We start from the raw sequence: 22,237 nt of genomic DNA on the forward strand, positions 1-22,237 counted from the left end.
GTCTGCAAGGTTTACACAGCCCGTAGTGATACGAAGGGAGAGAGAAATAGCGCCAAGCGATTGTGAGGTCTGACTTTTTCTGGACGGACGATTAGGGGATGAATAAAGTATTTTTCTATTCTATTTCTATTCTATTCTATTCTATATATAATGGATCATTTGGAAAATAAGACACAGACCCCCTTTGCAAACCACAGACAATGCTACAAAATATGTAAAGAAACTTTTAGAACGTATTTTCTTTCTTTTCTTCACGGACAGTAGCTCGCTGTGTGAATGCAGCCTGACTAAATGCTCTTCTTTACGTCTGAAGAAGTCTGACGGATGTTTTTGTATCAAGTGACGCTGAAGTTTTGAAGGTTTTAAACACTCATTTGAGAGGGTCTCCAGAAGGAGGACGCATTTCGGGCAATCGTGGCCATTTTTCTGTACGGCTGTAATGCCAAACTTAATGTATGCTGCCTCATACTTTCTGATTTTAGTCGGCCAGTTCTTAGTTTGTTTTTGCAGCAGTGTCCTCCACAGCAGGGCTGTTGGTCTGTTCCTTCGGTCTCTTCGTAGTCAAAAACCTGTCCATTTTGGCTAAGCTACCTACACGCTAGCTTGAGGAGCAGAGCAGCTTGAGAACAGGCGCAAACCGCCAGGTCTACAATGTTTTGACTGGCAGCCAATCAGAAAGACAAGCATTGCAAATAACATTTCGATATGATATATTATTATAGATTGAATTTTACAATACTGATTTAAAAAATGACCATTTTTTATAATGATGTTTAAAAAAAATTTAATTCTATTTTTGCATTTTTGCATTTTTTCCTTATCTTCACTCCAATTTTCTGAGGCCCCCCAAGCGCCCCCTGGCGGCCCCCACTTTGAAAACCACTGGCTTAGATTATTGAGAAAAGGATAGGGTGTGATTGTGAATAGATCTATAAATCTTATCAGTCCCAATTCAATTCTCAACATTAAAATGTATAGCTCTATGAATGTTACATGAACACAAATCAAAGCATTTCAGGGACAGAATGGACTTTTTAAAAATAAAGCATTGTAATTAAATAATTAAAAGCAGCGTGGCATTCAACAGAAAATGTTCTTTATGTATCATGAAACAATAAATGACTTGCTAAAGAAGCATAGATCTATAAAGACCTCAAGTAGAGCATGTGGAATCTTGTAGCTACTTGGTTTTACCCTCAGAGTAACACAACATTACCGAGGAGCCTTACACTTTACTCGGTTTCAGTAAATCCTTGGCATAGCATGTGTACAGATCGGTTGCTTTCCAAAGAAACATTAGAACCTGACGACACAAGGAAATGTAAGAATATTCTTTTGTGTACTGTGTTGCTGTCTGAGATCAATAGCAACACGTTCAGATTGTACAATATTTCTTTGACGTGTGGGAAATTTTCCCAACACTAACCCACGCAGGATTTTAGTGTGTAAAATAATGGATGACTCTGACTCTTATGATATGCAGGTGAGAGAAACCCTGGCTGCAGAGACTGGATTAAGTATACGTGTGGTCCAAGTCTGGTTTCAGAACCAGAGAGCTAAGGTCAGTCACCAAAACAAGCTGTTTGAATTCCACAGTACACACAGGTAATGCTGTGCGCCTGACGTTCTTCCAGTAACATTACTGCTAACCTGCAAGGCTGATGGAAATGAACCTAATGATGCCTCAGGCTGTTTATTTAGATTACACAAACCGTAATTTACATGTTGACGAGCCTTTAGATAACCCACGTCTCTCCCACTGAAATTTGGCCCTGTATTTGCCAAATGTGCTTAAATATCTTAACCAGTCCTTCATCAATTAAGATCAGTGGATTAAGAATGTATAATCTGCTATTCACTCTGCTTGGTGTCATTTAGGAGAATAAGCTTGTCAAAGTCTGACTTTTTACAAGATTTTTTTTACCATAGTCAGCTCTAAGTGTGTAAGTCATGCAATCTTTAAACAATACACTTGGTCATTTAGCAGATACTTTTTTCAATAGTTACTTGAGTAAAGAAACAGCACTTAAGCTTCAGAGCAGTCAGAAATTATCTACATTAAGAGCTAATTTAAGATATATCTGTCTAAATGAGTACAAGTAGATAAGATGTAAAAGCGCCAGAGAGTGTGCGTAAGGTGTGTTGGGTGTTTGAGGTGTTAGGAGAGGAGGCGTTCTCTGAGAGATGAGTTTTCAAAGGGCTCGAGGGACATTTCTGCTCTTAAAGCATTTGATAGCTTCTTCCACCATCATGGAACCACAAATGAGAACAATCTGTACTGAGACTGTTTTGTGTGTAGGGAAGACGTCCCTGTGAGGAACACAATGGTCCAGAAGCATGGAATCCGGTCCATACTTAAGGCGGCAAACATTTCTGATGAAACAGATGACTAATGTCCCGTTACTTTGACTAATTTACATTGCAGCGTGCATTGAGAGCCGGCGTTTGTGTGCTACAACTAATGATGCGTTCCAGTTGTACACGGATGTCTGAATTTCCTAGATCCAAGTTAGATTTTTAATCTGAACCCCATGTGAAGTCGGCTCCGGCTCAGAAAGTCGGATTAATCTTACCAGCCCTACGTAGAATTAATGCTATCAGCTACTCACGTAAACAGTAACACGCTTTTTTTGTATGTTTGTAAGGCTGGGATGCGCTGGGAGTGCTCAACTTTGGAGTCACATTGTTCCGAGCTCCAAGTTTAGAGTTTAAAGGGATAGTTCGCCTCTTTTGACATGAAGCTGTATGACATCCCATATTAGCAATATCATTTATGAACATTGACTTACCCCCCGCTGCGTCCTGTGAGCCGAGTTCCAGCTGAGTTTTGGTATTGACGAAGGTAGTCCGACTAGTTGGCTGGGGTTTAAAAAATAAAGCGTTTTGCTTCTCAAAACAATATGCGTTCAAAAGAGTAATACATTTGCATCACAAAATTGTTCTCCAGGAAAAAGTCAGACCTCACATCGCTTGGCGCTATTTTTGCCTCCCTTGATATCAATGCGTCAAGCCACGTAGCGATAGCTGCACCTGTTACGGTGTTTGCTGCTCGGAAGCAGGGGACTGCTCGCTCTGCACTTCGGTCTGCACGGTTTACACAGCAGGCAGTGATACGAAGGGAGAGAGAAATAGCGCCAAGAGATTGTGAGGTCTGACTTTTTCTGGAGAACGATTTTGTGATGCAAATGTATTACTCTTTTGAACGCATATTGTTTTAAGAAGCAAGACGCTTTATTTTTCTAACCCCAGCCAACTAGCCGGACCACTTTTGTCAACACCAAAACGAGGCTGGAACTCGGCTCACAGGACGCAGCAGGGGGTAAGAAAATGTTCATAAATGATGTTGCTAATATGGGATGTCATACAGCTTCATGTCAAAAGAGGCGAACTATCCCTTTAATTGTAAATGAACTCACCAAAGGGACGACTTTAACTCCCCAGGGTCTTAAAGAGGAACGTGTTGCTGCACATGTGTCAATGATGATTTCAATTCAAGAAAAAAAGAAAGAAAATTAAGATACAAAAGACAATCAAAAAAACTTTTCTAAAAACAAACAAGACTTTACAGACATGACATGACAGACAAGAAATTGCCCAGCAATTTGTTCAGGGTAATGAAAGAAGGAGAGATGTTTTTGGGTCCTTCATTGAATCTGCTTCTCCCGTCAGCAACTGCCTGTCATTTACACATGAAGCTTTTTCTGTATTTGTTTATTTATCTACAGATGAAGAAGTTAGCCCGTAGACAACAGCAACAGCAGGAGCAACAAAACAGCCAAAGGCTTGGCCAAGGTGATGATTTATTTCATCTGTGTGTGTGTGTGTGGGGGGGGGGGGGGTGTTTTAGGTGTACTAGGTAGCTGATATCTCTCATTTGACAAAGAGAAAAACATTAATGTTCTTCTGCATCTGGAATGTATCCATTGTAATTGATATTACAGTGATTACTGAGAGTTAAGTAATTTATGAATTATTTGAAGAAACAGCTTGAAATATTACATGAATAATAGGAACAGTAAACAGAGTATAATCACTCAGCAAACACACCCAGTTTTGTAAGCTTTAGAATGAGTCCCATCATTCAGAAGCCAGAGCAAAATCTCTGCTGGTAAGTCAGATTTATTCTGATGGCAGAGCTATAAAGTGAGAGCCATGATTCTCGCTGTAGCAAAGTTCCTCATGATTAGTTGGCTTTTTGCCACCACGATCTTGCTGCGGATATGAGCACACAGTTTAGATAAGTATGTAGCTGCTTTGGCAAATACTGCCTCTGTCTGTTCAGGGACTTCCAGCGTGTCAATATTGGCAGTAGAGCAAGGTTTATTATAGCGGACGCTGTTGCTGATAACCAAATGAGCTAAGCAAACCAGCTAAAGAGGATTATTTGAAGCTGATGTCAGAAAAAGATGCAGCCGTCCTCGGGTGAAAGCTGCAATGTAGTTTAGATGGTAAATTTATTTTATGTTTTACATAGGAAACTACAAAAATATGGATGTAATGTATTCTTACATCTTTAGGCATGTTTGGGCTCAGAGCCACTCAGTGGGGTCACATGGCACTGAAAGGATCGAATAATTGGCTAGATTACAATAAGATTGAGTTATTAAGTGCATGTATACACCTTAATCTGACAAGAAATTGGATCGGATCGGGTTACTCACGGTCAGATTCAGACCCCGAGATAACAGGGGTGGAAAGTCACACTAAACCTGCTTGTAGACACTGAAGCACGTGGTGAATCAGACTTTGCGTTCTGCGCATGCTCGAGATTTTTTCCCGGGGTCGTGACCCGGAAGTCAAAGGAGACGATATTCCTGTTGTTGTCGCCGTCAGAAAGAAACAAACAACGCGATGGAGAATGCTCCGTTGGGCATCGAGTTTGTGCAACAAGCAGCTCATCACAGACCAAATGTAGAGGGACGTAGCTTCATCTTGCTCTGCGTTCTCCATCTTTCTCCAATGCCTGAGTTTGTTGTTGTTGGTGGTGAAGAGGTCAACAGGAAGTGGCTCTGTTAGCAACAGTTGGAATGGGTACAGCGCCACCTATCATACCGGGGTATGACACGCTTTGTGCCTCTGATTCCATTCATTCACCGCCATATATCCAAGGAGAATTACCCTTGCTCAACTCATTCTTATTATAATTTAGCCAATAATCCGATCCTTTCAGTGCCATGTGACCCCACTGACTGTCCTTTTTCTGTAATTCATATAAGTGCAGTTATGTAGCAAGAGGGAGAGTTTAACAAAATGAAATGTTGGTACACAGAAGAGTTTTGTGGTTGAAGAACTTGAAAAATATAAAGACACATGATAGACACTAGAGTTTGATATGCAACAGAGAGACCAGGGAATGGAAAGGGATTAAGAGAAGTAACCACAATCAGAGAGAAATTGATTTGTGGTGAAAGGAGAACCAGTCGAGAACAGAGCTGGTGTGCTGCTTGGTTACCAATGTTAACCAACTGTTACAAACATGTGGGAAAATTTAACAAACATATAGGCTGTTTACTACTGTAATGTTATGCAGGTTGCAAAACAGAAATTAATCCTCAAGGGTCAGCGGGTGGATGAGTGTATAAACAGGTTTCTTGGTTACAAACAGTAAGCTGCTGGAAGAGTGCACATTCAGGGAGCAGAACTGCTGTTGGCAGTCAAGAGAATGTGATCAAATTCTTAAAAATTAAAATTTTTATTATTTCAAAATACCTATTTAGTAAGGAAATAAAAGATTCATTAAAGGGGCACTAGGTAGCATTTTCACCTAAAATGATAGCCTTCAGGAGTTTACCAAAGGTTAAACAAGTTAATGGTAAGCGAATGAAGCCTGTCTCGCTCCCAACAGGGGTCTGTATGCTGAAACTCCCATATGTAACTTCGGCAGGAGCGACCCGCTTCTGAAGTGTCGTGATGCGCGAGAAGAGTCGTTTGTGTTTACGGCACTTAGCTAGGTACTGTATGCTAGTTGTAGTTGTAGGCTATGTGTTCGCTTGCGTTGAAGAGCCAACACCAAGCGTTTCATATTCTGCCTTTCACAGACTGAATATGAAACGTTCGATGTTGGCACTTCCCATCTTTGTGAAATTTCTCCAAGCGTGATCTTGTTCATCTACCATAGTGATCTGTGTTTTAGATCGTAAAGAAACATGTGATGATGGTGCTCTAATTCCTCCTGAGTTCGAGACGTAGCCTAGCTTCAGAAATACACGGACTGACCTGATTAGAATAAGAATAGCGTTTTGATCCGAACAAGAATTGTTATCTACACATGAAAATTGATTAATTTATGTTAATTATGATTATGATTGTAATCGGAATAGTGTAGAGCTAGTCTGCGTTTATTGCGGCGTGTGTTGGTAGTGCTTGCGTGCATCTGTCTAAGATGTAACTTTTGTAAGTGTCTGCTAATACAAAGGAATCACTCCACGAATACACCATGATGAGGGAAGAATCCCATTCAAGATCAGCAACAGTCCATCCATACATCCATTATCTTCCGCTTGTCCGGGGATCGGGTCGCGGGGACAGCAGCCTGAGCAGAGAAACCCAGACGTCCCTGTCCCCGGCCACTTCCTCCAGCAACAGGATTATAGCATTTTATCTTGAGTTCTCGCTTCAGAAAATCTCTGATTATAGTATCTTACGTGGGCAGTCTACACTTGTGAATCATATGACCTAACTGCACTGACTAAATAACACAACGGCAGCATTCGCCACGATGTTTAGTTTGTGGATGTGTATAATACAAAGGTGGGCATTTTTACGACAGTGTAGAATTTCAGGTTGACCAATAGAGATCGCTATACTGCCCCTAAACTACCTTGTATCCCTTTGAACATTATTTCAAATTTCAGTTTTAAGACAGGCTTGTGAAAAATGTAAATTAACAAATTTGAAATGTTTCTTTGTTTCAGATTTCCTTATTTTGCAACATTGACAGATGGTAGTGACATTAGTGTCACTATACTGAACTTACAGAATTTACACCTACTGTAAACATACCGTGCAAGACATAAGTGACGCAAGCCTGGGACAGTGATTAAAACTGATTACCAATTATGGTAATACGGTAAATAATAAATTCCAGTACGTAAATATTGGGCCTGGTTACCAGACGTGCTGAGAAATGATCAGTTCCTATTCTTGACAACAAAAGGTTCAACATTTTTAAATGGGTAATGATATGGCCTGAAGCACATATGTCATTGACAATTTGTAAAAAGATAAGTCTGTGTGCACTCAACTCTTTCTATGGATAGAGTTATGTCATCTCTGTGTCACAAGAGATGTTGTAACTCCTTACAACGATTGAGTTGAGCGTTGAGTAAAGGTCTCACCAGAGAATATAAGCAGCAGGATTTAAGGTAAACACAAGAAACTTGTGCTAAAGAAAAAATGGACCAGACTCAGTGAATAATTCCCTATACTCCCTATAATAGATCAGCGAGTAGTGCTGACCAACATGTCATTGGGGTCATCAGGTGGGAGCCTCCTTTCATCAGTGTTTCGTCTAGTTGGGCCCACGACACCTCCAGTGATCACTGGTGTCCCAGAGTCACTCCCCTAATGCCAGCCATCACTGCTCCTCACAGCACAACAACCACAAGGATTTCAATTCAATTCAATTAAAAAATACTTTATTTATCCCAGAGGGAAATTAAATGTTGATGTAACTCAATTAAATCAAGGAGTTATTATAGATGCTGATGGCTGTGGGCAGGAAAGATTTCCTGTAGCGGTCCGTTTTGCATCCAAACTGAAGAAGCCTTTGACTGAAGAGACTCTGTTTTCCGATAACAGTCTCATGGAGAGGATGTTCAGGGTTGTCCACAATTCTCTTGATTTTATGCAAAATCCTTCTTTGCATTATTGTCTCCAGAGGTTCCACAGTCGTCCCCAGAACAGAACCAGCCTTCCTTATCAGGTTGTTGAGTCTTTTTAGGTCCCTGGTTCTGATGCTGCTGCCCCAACAGATGACACCAGAGGAAATTATGCTCTCAACAACAGACTTGTAGAAGATCTGCAACATCTTGCTGCAAACCTTGAAGGACTTTAGCTTCCTCAAGAAGTACAGTCTGCTCTGTCCTTTCTTGTAGATGGCTTCACTGTTGTGTCTCCAGTCCAGTCTGTTGTCCAGATGAACACCAAGGTATTTATATTCCTCAACCACCTCCACTTCTTCTCCCATGATGGAAACAGGGTTTGATCTGACCCTGTTTCTCCTGAAATCTACAATCATCTCCTTTGTTTTGTTAACATTCAAGATGAGATGATTGTTCCCACACCATGCCACAAAGCGGTCCACCAGCTCTCTGTACTCAGCTTCTTGTCCATCTCTGATACACCCGACAACTGCAGAGTCATCTGAATATTTCTGTAGATGACAGGAGTCTGACTTGTACTGGAAGTCTGAAGTGTACAGAGTGAAAAGGAATGGTGAGAGTACAGTCCCCTGTGGTGCTCCTGTGCTGCTGATCACCTGGTTAGACACACAATTCTTCAGTCTGACAAACTGTGGTCTGTTTGTCAGGTAGTCATTAATCCAAGTGATTGTTGAGGCCTCCACCTGAGTCTTCTGGAGTTTCAGAGGAAGCAGATCAGGCTGGATTGTGTTAAATGCACTGGAGAAATCAAAGAACATGATCCTCACAGTGCTGCCTGCTTTGTCCAGATGACAGTGGGTTTGTTGAACCGGGTGTATGATAGCGTCTTCAACTCCAACTCCATGGCGATAAGCAAACTGCAGGGGGTCCTGATATGTGCTGGTTTGCTTACACAGGTGGGTCAACAGGAGTCTCTCCAGGACCTTCATGATGTGGGATGTCAGGGCAACAGGTCTGTAGTCATTGATGTCTGAAGGGTGAGTTTTCTTTGGTACCGGAACCAGACAGGATGTCTTCCACAACAGTGGTACCTTCTCTTGGGTCAAGCTAAGTTTGAAAAGGTGTTGCAGAATCCCACAGAGCTGCTCTGCACAGGCCTTCAGGACTCGGGGGCTGACACCATCTGTACCTGCAGCCTTGTTCCGGTTCAGTCTCTCCAACTGCCTCTTCACCTGACTTCCAGAAACAGAAAAGTGGGAGGGGGAGGCAAAGGGGACAGCAGCATCTCCTGATTTGGTTGAAGACAAACTAGTGGAAGCAGAAGAATCCATGACTGAGGTGGATTTGCAACAAATTCTCTACATCCTACTTCCACTGGACAGATTCTAACCTTCCATCTTCACTGCTCTGCTTCTGCCCCCAACTCCACATACCTAAGCTTTTTCCTTTCATATGCTTCTGCTACTAATTCCTCCCAAGGAACAGTCAGCTCTATGAAACAGACTCTCATTCTACTCCTAGACCACAAGACTATATCAAGCCATAGATTTGTTGAGGCTATTTCCTGGGGAACAACAAGCTTATTTCCTAAATCTACCTGCATCTCCCAATCACAAGCATCCTCCAAGCTGCCGTGCCTCCTTATCGTCTTATAAACTTTCTCCCCCTCTTGAACAAACTGAATTGCCATTCTCTTCAGCTTAGACCCTCCTAAGTTTACCTGCCTTCGTTTATCTTCAATACCTGCAGCTAAGCTTCTTAATACTTGGTCATGTCGCCATGTATACCGGCCTTGTGACAGACTAACCATACAACCTGACAAAATATGCCTTAGAGTTGCAGTACCTGAACATAACGAACATAGTGGGTCTCCATTTACCCAGAGTTTTAGGTTCTGGGCAGTTGGCAATACATCATATGTTGCCCCTATCAAAAATCTAATACTCCTTTCGTCCATACTTCACAGCGCTTTCCAACTAAGCTTTTTCTTCTCTACACAGTTCATTTATATAGCGCCAAATTACAACAAATGTAATCTCAAGGCACTTAGATAATATAGACCAATTCAAGCCAATTGGAGTTCAATTCATTGCAATCATAATTATTTTCAAAATAATTAATTTATATAGAGCCAATTCAAAAACAATTTCCTCGCTAAGGAAACCAACAGATTGCACTGAAACTTGTCTTCAGTCCAATCTCCCGTCCTGAGCGTGCCTGAGGCGACTGTGGAGAGAAACGACTCCCTTTGAACAGGAAGAAACCTCTGGCAGAACCAGAACCAGGAAGGGAGGCCATCCGCCTCCACCAGCTGGGGTTTGAGAGGACAGAAAAGAGGGGACAACAAACACTGTAACACCATTCAAAGGATACCTGTTGGAATAGGGAAACACGAGTTAATGACCACAATAATATCACATGTACATAATATCATTTAAAAAATTAAACAGGGGGAAAAGAGAGTAAAGTTAGGAAAGGTGTTTCAGGATCACCTGGACAATCCCTAACTATAAGCTTTATCAAAAAGGAAAGTTTTAAGCCTTGTCTTAAAAGTGAAAAGAATGTCTACTCCCCGGACATTTACTGGCAGCTTATTCCACGATAGAGAGGCCTGATAACTGAAGGCTCTGCCTCCCATTCTACTTTTAGAAACTCTGGGAACCTCAAGTAAACCTGCAGTTTGGGAACGAAGTGCTCTGTTAGGAAAATATCTTACAATGAGATCTTTAAGATATGATGGAGCTCGGTCATTAAGAGCTTTATATGTGAGGAGAAGAATCTTAAATTCTATTCTGAATTTAACAGGGAGCCAATGAAGAGAAGCTAAAACTGGAGAAATATGATCTCTCCTGTTAGTTCTCATCAAAACTCTGGCTGCAGCATTTTGGATCAACTGAAGGCTTTTCAGAAAATATGTGGGACAGCCCAATAATAAAGAATTACAGTAGTCCAATCTTGAAGTAACAAATGCATGAATTAGTTTCTCTGCATCACTCTGAGACAAGATGTTCCTGATTTTAACAATATTACGAAGGTGAAAGAAGGCAGTCCTAGAAACCTGTTTTATATGCGAGTCAAATGATAAGTTCTGGTCAAAAATAACTCCAAGGTTCCTCACTGTAGAACTAGAAGCCAAGGAAATACCATCTAGAGTAACTATATAGCTAGACAATTTCTCCCTGAAACGCTCAGGTCCAAAGATAATGACTTCAGTTTTGTCTGAATTTAGAAGCCAGGTCTTTATGTCTTTAAGACATGCTTGTAGTCTAACCAACCTATTGGGTTCATCTGGTTTTATAGATAAGTACAGCTGAGTATCATCAGCATAGCAATGGAAATTTATGCCATGCTGTCTAATAATGTTACCTAATGGAAGCATGTATAAAGTGAAAAGAATCGGTCCAAGCACAGAACCCTGAGGAACTCCATGACTTACTCTGGTGTGTGAGGAAGATTCTTCATTTACAAGAACAAACTGAAATCTATCAGATAAATATGACTTAAACCAGCCTAATGCAGTTCCTTTAATCCCAATAACATGTTCAAGTCTGTGTAATAAGATACTGTGATCGACCGTATCAAATGCAGCACTGAGATCCAACAGGACAAGCACAGACACAAGTCCGCTATCAGAGGCTAAGAGGAGATCATTGGTAACTTTCAGCAGTGCAGTTTCTGTGCTATGATGCACTCTGAATCCCGACTGAAACTCTTCAAACAAATTATTTCTGTGTAAGTGATCACAAAGCTGAGCTGCAACTATTTTTTCAAAAACTTTAGACATAAAAGGGAGATTGGATATAGGTCTATAATGAGCCAACACTTCTGAATCAAGAGTAGGTTTTTTAAGTAAAGGTTTAATTACAGCAACCTTAAAAGTCTGAGGTACATATCCTGTCAACAAAGACAGATTGATCAAATCCAATATGGAAGTGTCAATTAATGGGAAAACCTCCTTGAACAGTCTGGTTGGGATTGGGTCTAAAACACAAGTTGATGGTTTAGAAGAGACTATTGCTGCTGTTAGCTCAGAGAGATCAACTGGGCAGAAGCCGTCTAAATACAAATCAGGTTCTAAAGATACTTCTAAAGCTGCTGTACTTGATGATACATCACTGATAATAGTGGGAAGGACTCCATCAATCTTCTCTCTGATAGAAACAATTTTATTAATAAAGAAGCTCATGAAATCATCACTGCTGAGAGTTAAAGGAATAACTGGCTCAGCAGAGCTCGGACTCTTAGTCAGACTGACTACAGTGCTGAAAAGAAACCTGGGATTATTCTTATTCTCTTCTATCAATGATGAATAATAAGCAGTTCTAGCTTTACGAAGGGCTTTCTTATACATTGTTAAACTATCTTTCCAGACTAACTGAGACTCTTCTAAATTAGAGGAACGCCACTGTCTCTCCAGCTTTCTTGCAGTCTGCTTTAAAGCACGCAGCTGTGAATTATACCAAGGAGCCAGCCTCTTCTGACTGATTACCTTCCTTTTCAGAGGGGCAACATTGTCCAGTGCTGTACGCATTGAAACTATAGTGCTGTCAACAAGAGAGTCAAGTGCTGCTGGAGTAAAGTTTAGGTAGTCGTCCTCTGTCATATCTGCACATGGCAGTGAAGAAAAGGATGATGGAATTAATTCTTTAAATCTGGTTACAGCATCCTCTGATAGACACCTTCTATACGTAAATTTCTTCTCAGAAACTGCATAGTCAAGTAATGTAAACTCAAAGGTTATCAGAAAATGGTCAGATAAGACAGGGTTATGAGGGAACACTGTTAACTGTTCACTCTCAATGCCATAAGTCAGCACAAGATCAAGGGTGTGATTAAGGCAGTGAGTCGGTCTGTGAACACTCTGAGAAAATCCAATAGAGTCCAATATAGAATTAAAGTTCATATTCAGGCTGTCATTTTCAACATCTACATGAATATTAAAGTCACCCACTACAATGACTTTATCTGTACTCAGCACTAACTGGGATAAAAACTCTGAGAATTCAGACAGAAACTCAGAATAAGGGCCAGGTGGACGATACACAACAACAAACACAAGAGGTTTCTGGGATTTCCACTTTGCGTGGGAAAAACTGAGAATCAGAGATTCAAAAGAGCTCAAACTAATCTTGGGTCTGGGACTGATTAGTAACCCTGATCTGAAAATAGCTGCCACTCCTCCTCCTCTGCCTGTGGTTCCAGGAACGTGAACATTTAACCACATTTAATAGTTTGATGTTTTTGTTCAGTTAAAGTTTTTGTTTTAATAATTTCTTTTTGCACAAGAGGATTTGCTCCTTTTGTGTTAATCGATTGGGTGGGTAGCAGCAGGTGGGAAGCTGCAGAGAAGTGTGTAAGACTACAACTCTGCATCCTGGTCTGAGCCCTGGGTTGTCATGTTTTAGGGTGGCAAATAAATTCATCCATATTTCTAGAAATGAGAGCTGCTCCTTCCAAAGTGGGATGGATGCCGTCTCTCCTCATCAGACCAGGTTTTCTCCAGAAAGATTGCCAATTATCTACAGCAGTCTAACCTGCTGGAGACAAACACATGGATCAGTCTTTCTAAGTCTGGTTTAGACACTATTCCTTTGATTCTGGCAATGTTTTTTGGATGGTAAAAAGCTGCTGATGTTACAGATTTAATGTGGCGATTAAAGTTCAGAGGTCCGTTTCACGTAGCAGGTTTAGTGAAAATTCTGAGTAGGTTAACCCTGAAATGAGGGAAACCCTGAGTTTTCCATTTCACAAAGGGAGGTAACTCAACCCAGAGAAAGAGGGGTAACTCTAGCCTGTTTCACAAAGAGAGGTAACTCAACCCAGAGAAAGAGGGGTAACTCTAGCCTGTTTCACAAAGAGAGGTAACTTAACCTCACGGTCAGTTACCGGAGTAACAGACTCTCTGAACCTAACCTGGTCGGGACCAGGTTTTATTCAAGAAACCTTGAGTTTCTTTCTGTCTCCACCCTCTTTCAGCCACACACGCCATTTGATTTCCTCATTCATTCAGTCAGCAGAGCGAGTTCTTCTACTTCTATAAGTCCATTAGGCACAGTAGGAGGCAACTTTTTTCACCAACATGTCCTTTTGACAACGATCCCGTGGATGAAGGAGCAGCATTATTGCGCAGAGAAATAAATATTCGTCGGAGATGGTTATCAGACCGCGCATAGATTTTTGCATTTACAGATAATTATCTTTTTGAGCGGCACCATCAGAATGTGTTGGGACAAAAGAAAAAAAAGACATAAAAGACAAATAAATATTTGTATGAATAGGCTTAAAAAAGACATATATAGGCCTATTATATTTTATAAAGGCACTCGTGTCTTGGGAGTGGATTCCCTCTGGGGATTCCCTCAGCCACTGCCCTCCCGTTAGAGGTGGTGGTGCTGGGCACCACCCGTTTTACGGGCATCTGCCTTCTTTCTGTTGGCTCAGTAGAAGTCTGTGTTAGTTTAAATAGGCTTAATTATTTAACAGAACATGATATAGATGATGACTCTAAATTGTCCTTCGGAGTGACTGTGAGTGTGTATGGTTGTTTGTCTCGTTTGTCTCTATGTGGCCCTGTGATGGACTGGCGGCCTGTCCAGGGTGTACCCCGCCTCTTGCCCATTACCGCTGGGATAGGCTCCAGCCCCCCCCGCGACCCGACTGACGGATTCAGCGGTGTATAGATAATGGATGGATGGATGGTATAGATGAGAAGACATAGTTTATGTGTGTGAAAACAGCATTATGTTGGGAATAAAATAACTGCACAGTCAAATAGCCACTTAATATTTATTTTACAGTGTAAAACATGATCAAAATGAGGTACCTCCATGCCGAGGTCTCACCTGTTTGAACAATGTTTTTATATTTCATCTTAAACTGCTGCCAAGAGCGCTTCTCCCCTGCGGGATTGCACCTAAATGAAATAAATGAATGGGCTACCATTCAAGCAGTTTCCCAGTAATATTATTGTGATTGCAAAGGACTACATTTAAACTTACATTTTTGCTGCTGCAACGGTGTTGCACTTATTTCTAAAAATGTATTGAAACTCGCCGTATGAGCGCATTAAGATTTCCAATTCGAGGTTGGTGAAAAACGTAGCCCCTCCTCTTCCCCGTTGCCAAGGTGACTCGTCGAATCGGGGCTCCATTGATGCTGGCTTTTTAAAGTTGTGGTGCACGCGCTAAACTCAAGGTGAACTTACTCAGAGTTGATTAACCTCACTCAAATCAGCGTTTCTGTAACCGAAAACTCAGGGTTTTCTATCTCAGAGTAGATCAACTCAGAGATCAGGAATAGACTCAGAGTTGGTTGAACCTGCTACGTGAAACGGACCCCTGGTCTGAGTCCAATATTACCCCGAGATTTCTAACTTGATAGTTAGGTTTTAGAGAGAGAGTCTCAAGGTGACTGATAACACTTTCTCTTTGTTTCTGTGGGCCACAGACAATGATTTCAGTTTTGTCTGAGTTTAGCTGGAGGGAATTGTTTTGCATCCACACACTGATCTGTTCGATGCAGCAACACAATGTATCTACAGGCCCGTGTTCTCCTGCCGTCAGTGACACGTAGATCTGAGTGTCATCTGCATAGTTGTGGTAGGACACATTATAGCTACGTATTAACTGGCCTAATGGAAGCATGTACAGATTGAACAATACGGATCCCAGGATTGACCCCTGGGGAACCCCACAGGTCATAGCCATTTGGTCTGAGACACAGTTACCAATTTCAACAAAATATTTCCTGTCCTCCAGATAGGACTTGAACCAGTTTAAAGCATGACCAGAGATTCCCACCCAGTCTTCTAACCTCTGTAATAAGATCGCATGGTCAACTGTGTCAAAGGCAGTACTCAGGTCCAGCAGAACTAAGACTGTGACTCTACTTGCATCTGTGTTCAGGCGGATGTCATTTGTCACCTTGATCAGAGCTCTCTCAGTGCTGTGGTGGGGCCTAAAGCGCCAAAGCGCTAAAGTGCCAGAAGCTGATACTAGGGCTGAGTGAACGCTGGCGTGTTTTGTTGCCGCTACTCACCCGTAACTCTTCTTTTAAAAATCGTGTTTCTACGGCACTCCAGCCACAAATTGACCGTTTTTTTTTTTTTTTTTAACTCAAAATGGTATTTTAATCCTTTCTTTTGTTTGATGATCCTCATTTGTGCTGTCATCACTCCGTGCTTCTGCTTTAGCTGGCGAACGCTGCCTATCTCCTCAGCACACCATCCGGCTACTCGCCGTTGCCTCTGCGCTCTATAATGTGGGCCATCAATGTCTTTGTGTGGTCTTTGCTGGTCTAGACTGTCCTATCGTTCTTCCATCTACCCGTGGGAGGACTCCTCCAGTATTCGGTCGCTGAGCTTCTCAGGCTCCGCTCACAATGGTCCGGATTTCCACCGGCATCACTGCACCTCCACCTGGACATCGCCCGTCTGCCTCACCAGAGGTACATCCACCGTGGATCTCGGCGGGGCTTCCACTTTGACAGCTCCAAAGGGATTACCTCCTTTTGGTCCTCCACTCGCCAGGCACCGAGAAACACCGACCGGACTGTTGATCACAACGTGTTAGCCAGCCTGGCTAGGTCGGCAAACGCTCCTCTCAGCCATGACAACACCGGTGTTAACTTCGGTCTCCTGAACATTCGCTCCCTCACGGGCAAAGGACGTCTCATCCAGGATATCCTAACGGACCATAAGTTTGACTTTCTCTGCTTAAATGAGACTTGGCAAGTTCCTGGTGACTTTTCCCAGCTCAATGACTCTATTCCTCCGGGGTTTGTTTACTCCTGTAAACCTCGTGGATAGGGTCGCGGAGGCGGTCTCGCGATTCTTTACCGCGAGAAGTGGAAGGTCCTCCCGGTGGCTGTGCCACCTCTTTCCTCATTGGAATGCCTTGTCTGTCAAATTTCTGGACCCACCCCCATTATCGTTGCCACAGTCTATCGTCCCCCTAAGCCTCACAAAGACTTTTTAAATGAATTCTCTGCCCTCCTCACTCACCTCTCCTCTCTCTCACCTTATATAATTCTGCTGGGGGATTTCAACATACATATGGACAATACTGCTCTTCCCCTCACCATAGACTCTTCTTCATCACTTGATAGTTTTGGCCTCAAACAGTTCTCTGACTTCCCCACACACATAAAAGGTCACACCCTGGACTTAATTTGCTGCTCTGGTCTCACCCCCTCCAACTGTACTGCTGATGAACTCCATATTACGGACCACTTCCTCCTCTCATTTAATGTCACTCTCCGCCTCACCATTTCCAAACCACGCCGTGTCATCTCTTTCCGCAACATCAAGGACATTAACCTGGACTCCCTCTCCTCCCATATTGCTACCTTGAATCTGGATTCTTCTTCCGCCCCTGATGCTCTTGTCACCCAATACAACAATGGTCTTACTAACATTCTCAACTCACTTGCTCCTGTCAAATCCCGTTCTGTTTTCTTTACTCGGTCTGCTCCCTGGTTCACTCCTGATCTTCGCTCCATGAAATCTAAAAATCAACAGCTTGAACGACTATACAGGAAATCTGGTCTCTCCATCCATAAAGACATTTACACAGCTCAGCTCTCTCTTTACAAGGACTCCATCTCTCATGCTAAAACACAATATTACTCCGGACTTATCTGCTCTAATGCAGGCAACACCAAGACTCTTTTTTCCGTATTCAACAGCATCTTTCAACCCCCTGACTCCCTACCCCCCCACCTCTACTCCTCCGAAACCTGCAATTCTCTCCTCCTGTTTTTCAATGAGAAGGTTAAAAAAATCCACCAGCACCTAGGCTCCTCTACCTCTCCCCTCCCCTCCTCTGATCTTCTACCACCCTGTCAACCATTTTGCAGCTTTGATCTCCCACATCCCTCAGTAATATCAGACCTCATCATCAAGTCCAAACCCTCTTCTTGTCTTCTTGACCCCCTCCCTACAATCCTGGTCAAATCCTGCCTTCCCTCTCTGCTTCCCCTCATATCAGCCATCATCCAGGGTACAGATCTTTTTGCTGACGCTGTGACGCTTTGCGGTAAGACGTGTTGCATCACTTCCTGTTACCTTGCTTGTGCACTGTGGAATTTCTTGCTCCGCTTGGAGTACTGATAATCACTTTATTTCGATCTATAACTTACACAATTTTGCATAGTTAAACTCTATAGCTTACCGTTCTGTTCTAACACACTCCTACAGATCTTTAATCTTTATTCTCACTTTTTAGCGGTGTGTCTGGTTCTCTAGCGTAGCATGGCTACCGGTTCTCTTCCTCCTTCTCCTGCTTTCACCTGCTCCGTGTGTCAGATGTTTAGTTACTCCTCTGCCTCCTTTAGCGATAATGGTACATGTAACAAATGTAGTCTTTTTGTAGTTTTGGAGGCGAGGTTATCTGAATTGGAAGCTCGGCTCTGCACTGTTGAAAATCAACCGATAGCGAGCCAGGCCCCTTTTGCCAGTGTGGAGCCACCTAGCGTAGCTAGCTCCATTAGCCTCCCCCTAGCAGAACCTGAGCAGCCAGGATTACATCGTGGCTGGGTGACTGTCAGGAAGAGGCATAGCTCTAAAGTCAAGCCCGTTGTTCACCATCGACCTGTCCACGCTTCAAACAGATTTTCCCCACTCAGCGACACACCCGCTGAGGACAAAACCCTGGTAATTGGCAGCTCTATAGTCAGAAACGTGGCATTAGAGACACCAGCGGCCATAGTCAAATGCATTCCAGGGGCCAGAGCGGGCGACATAGAATCCTATTTAAAACTGCTGGCTAAGGATAAACGTAAATATGGTAAAATAGTTATTCACGTCGGCGTTAATGACACCCGGTTACGCCAATCGGAGGTCACTAAAATTAATGTTGCATCGGTGTGTGATTTTGCCAAAACAATGTTGGACTCCGTAGTTTTCTCTGGACCCCTGCCAAATCTGACCAGTGATGACATGTTTAGCCGCATGTCGTCCTACAATCGCTGGTTGTCTAGATGGTGTCCAGCAAACAACGTGGGCTACAGAGATAATTGGCAATCTTTCTGGAGAAAACCTGGTCTGATGAGGAGAGACGGCATCCATCCCACTTTGGAAGGAGCAGCTCTCATTTCTAGAAATATGGATGAATTTATTTGCCACCCTAAAACATGACAACCCAGGGTTCAGACCAGGATGCAGAGTTGTAGTCTTACACACTTCTCTGCAGCTTCCCACCTGCTGCTACCCACCCAATCGATTAACACAAAAGGAGCAAATCCTCTTGTGCAAAAAGAAATTATTAAAACAAAAACTTTAACTGAACAAAAACATCAAACTATTAAATGTGGTTTGCTGAATATCAGATCTCTCCTTTCGAAGTCTCTGTTAGTGAATGAGTTGATTTGTGATCATCATATTGATATATTTTGTCTTACAGAAACCTGGCTGCAGCAGGAGGATCATGTTAGCATTAATGAAGCAACTCCCTCTGACTGTTTAAATGTTCACGTTCCTCGAACCACAGGCAGAGGAGGAGGAGTGGCAGCTATTTTCAGATCAGGGTTACTCATCAGTCCCAGACCCAAGATTAGTTTGAGCTCTTTTGAATATCTGATTCTCAGTTTTTCCCACGCAAAGTCTGACTAAGAGTCCGAGCTCTGCTGAGCCAGTTATTCCTTTAACTCTCAGCAGTGATGATTTCATGAGCTTCTTTATTAATAAAATTGTTTCTATCAGAGAGAAGATTGATGGAGTCCTTCCCACTATTATCACTGATGTATCATCAAGTACAGCAGCTTTAGAAGTATCTTTAGAACCTGATTTATATTTAGACGGCTTCTGTCCAGTTGCTCTCTCTGAACTAACAACAGCAATAGTCTCTTCTAAACCATCAACTTGTGTTTTAGACCCAATCCCAACCAGACTGTTCAAGGAGGTTTTCCCCTTAATTGACACTTCCATATTGGATTTGATCAATTTTTCTTTGTTGACAGGATATGTACCTCAGACTTTTAAGGTTGCTGTAATTAAACCTTTACTTAAAAAACCTACTCTTGATTCAGAAGTGTTGGCTCATTATAGACCTATATCCAATCTCCCTTTTATGTCTAAAGTTTTTGAAAAAATAGTTGCAGCTCAGCTTTGTGATCACTTACACAGAAATAATCTGTTTGAAGAGTTTCAGTCAGGATTCAGAGTGCATCATAGCACAGAAACTGCACTGCTGAAAGTTACCAATGATCTCCTCTTAGCCTCTGATAGCGGACTTGTGTCTGTGCTTGTCCTGTTGGATCTCAGTGCTGCATTTGATACGGTCGATCACAGTATCTTATTACACAGACTTGAACATGTTATTGGGATTAAAGGAACTGCATTAGGCTGGTTTAAGTCATATTTATCTGATAGATTTCAGTTTGTTCTTGTAAATGAAGAATCTTCCTCACACACCAGAGTAAGTCATGGAGTTCCTCAGGGTTCTGTGCTTGGACCGATTCTTTTCACTTTATACATGCTTCCATTGGGTAACATTATTAGACAGCATGGCATAAATTTCCATTGCTATGCTGATGATACTCAGCTGTACTTATCTATAAAACCAGATGAACCCAATAGGTTGGTCAGACTACAAGCATGTCTTAAAGACATAAAGACCTGGATGACTCAGAACTGTCTGCTTCTAAATTCAGACAAAACTGAAGTCGTTATCTTTGGACCAGAGCGTTTCAGGGAGAAATTGTCTAGCTATATAGTTACTCTAGATGGTATTTCCTTGGCTTCTAGTTCTACAGTGAGGAACCTTGGAGTTATTTTTGACCAGAACTTATCATTTGACTCGCATATAAAACAGGTTTCTAGGACTGCCTTCTTTCACCTTCGTAATATTGTTAAAATCAGGAACATCTTGTCTCAGAGTGATGCAGAAAAACTAGTCCATGCATTTGTTACTTCAAGATTGGACTACTGTAATTCTTTATTATTGGGCTGTCCCACATATTCTCTGAAAAGCCTCCAGCTGATCCAAAATGCTGCAGCCAGAGTTCTGATGAGAACTAACAGGAGAGATCATATTTCTCCAGTTTTAGCTTCTCTTCATTGGCTCCCTGTTAAATTCAGAATAGAATTTAAGATTCTTCTCCTTACATATAAAGCTCTTAATGACCGAGCTCCATCATATCTTAAAGATCTCATTGTAAGATATTTTCCTAACAGAGCACTTCGTTCCCAAACTGCAGGTTTACTTGAGGTTCCCAGAGTTTCTAAAAGTAGAATGGGAGGCAGAGCCTTCAGTTATCAGGCCCCTCTCTTGTGGAATAAGCTGCCAGTAAATGTCCGGGAAGCAGACACCCTTTCCACTTTTAAGACCAGGCTTAAAACTTTCCTTTTTTATAAAGCTTATAGTTAGGGATGGCTCAGGTGATCCTGAAACATCCCATAGTTAAGCTGCTATAGGCCTAGACTGCTGGGGGGCCTCATCTGACACACCTTTCCTCACTTTACTCTCTTTACTCTATGTATATGTGATATTATTATGGTCATTAACTCGTGTTTCCCTGTTCCAACAGATATCCTTTGAATGGTGTTACAGTGCCGCCGCCGCGGTGGCCCCCTGCCCCCCCCCCCCCCCCTTTCTGTCTTCCCAAACCCCAGCTGGTCGAGGCGGATGGCCACCCTTCCTGAGCCTGGTTCTGCCAGAGGTTTCTTCCTGTTAAAAGGGAGTCGTTTCTCTCCACAGTCGCCTCAGGCATGCTCAGGCCGGGAGATTGGACCGAAAAACAAAAAGTTTTCAGTGCAATCTGTTGGTTTTCTTAGCTAGGAAATTGTTTTTGAATTGGCTCTATATGAACGAATTGGATTATTTTATGAATTATGATTATTATTAATTAATTGAATTCCAATTGGCTTGAATTGGACTTACTGTCTAAGTGCCTTGAGATGACATTTGTTGTATTTGGCGCTATATAAATAAAAATGAATTGAATTGAATTGAATTGAATCCATTCCTCACTGTCCACTGGAATTGTTCCCGCTCTCTTCAAGTCTTCAGCTGTCAGTCCCTTCTTGAAAAAACCTGGTTCAGACCCCAACGATTTTAATAACCTCCGCCCCATTTCTCACCTTCCTTTCATCTCCAAAATCCTGGAAAAAAATGTTGCTTCCCAACTTCACTCCCATCTCACCAAGTACAGCCTTTATGAACAATTCCAGTCTGGTTTTCGTCCATGCCACAGCACAGAAACAGCCCTTATCAAGATCACCAACGACCTCCTCATGGCAGCTGACTCCGGTCTCATCTCCATTCTCATCCTCCTCGATCTAAGTGCAGCTTTTGACACCATTTCTCACCCCATCCTCCTCAATAGACTCTCCTCCTTAGGCATCACCAGCACCCCCCTGCACTGGTTTCACTCCTACCTCACAGGCCACACTCAGTTCATACAGCTCAAGTCCTTCT

General features: G+C 42.3%; 1 protein-coding gene across 1 annotated transcript in view; it reads left to right on the forward strand.

Moving 5' to 3' along the window:
• The window catches only part of LOC142372539 (LIM homeobox transcription factor 1-beta.1-like), an 83,165-nt gene that overhangs the window by 40,191 nt on the left and 20,737 nt on the right, over positions 1 to 22,237 (forward strand). Inside the window, exons 4-5 of the mRNA XM_075455469.1 lie at positions 1,484 to 1,561; positions 3,726 to 3,792. Coding sequence (XP_075311584.1) covers positions 1,484 to 1,561; positions 3,726 to 3,792 — 145 coding nt within the window. The remainder of the gene's footprint in view (positions 1 to 1,483; positions 1,562 to 3,725; positions 3,793 to 22,237) is intronic.

The sequence above is a fragment of the Odontesthes bonariensis genome, chromosome 22 (genome assembly GCF_027942865.1).
Source record: "Odontesthes bonariensis isolate fOdoBon6 chromosome 22, fOdoBon6.hap1, whole genome shotgun sequence".
In the NCBI taxonomy this organism is placed as follows: Eukaryota; Metazoa; Chordata; class Actinopteri; order Atheriniformes; family Atherinopsidae; genus Odontesthes; species Odontesthes bonariensis.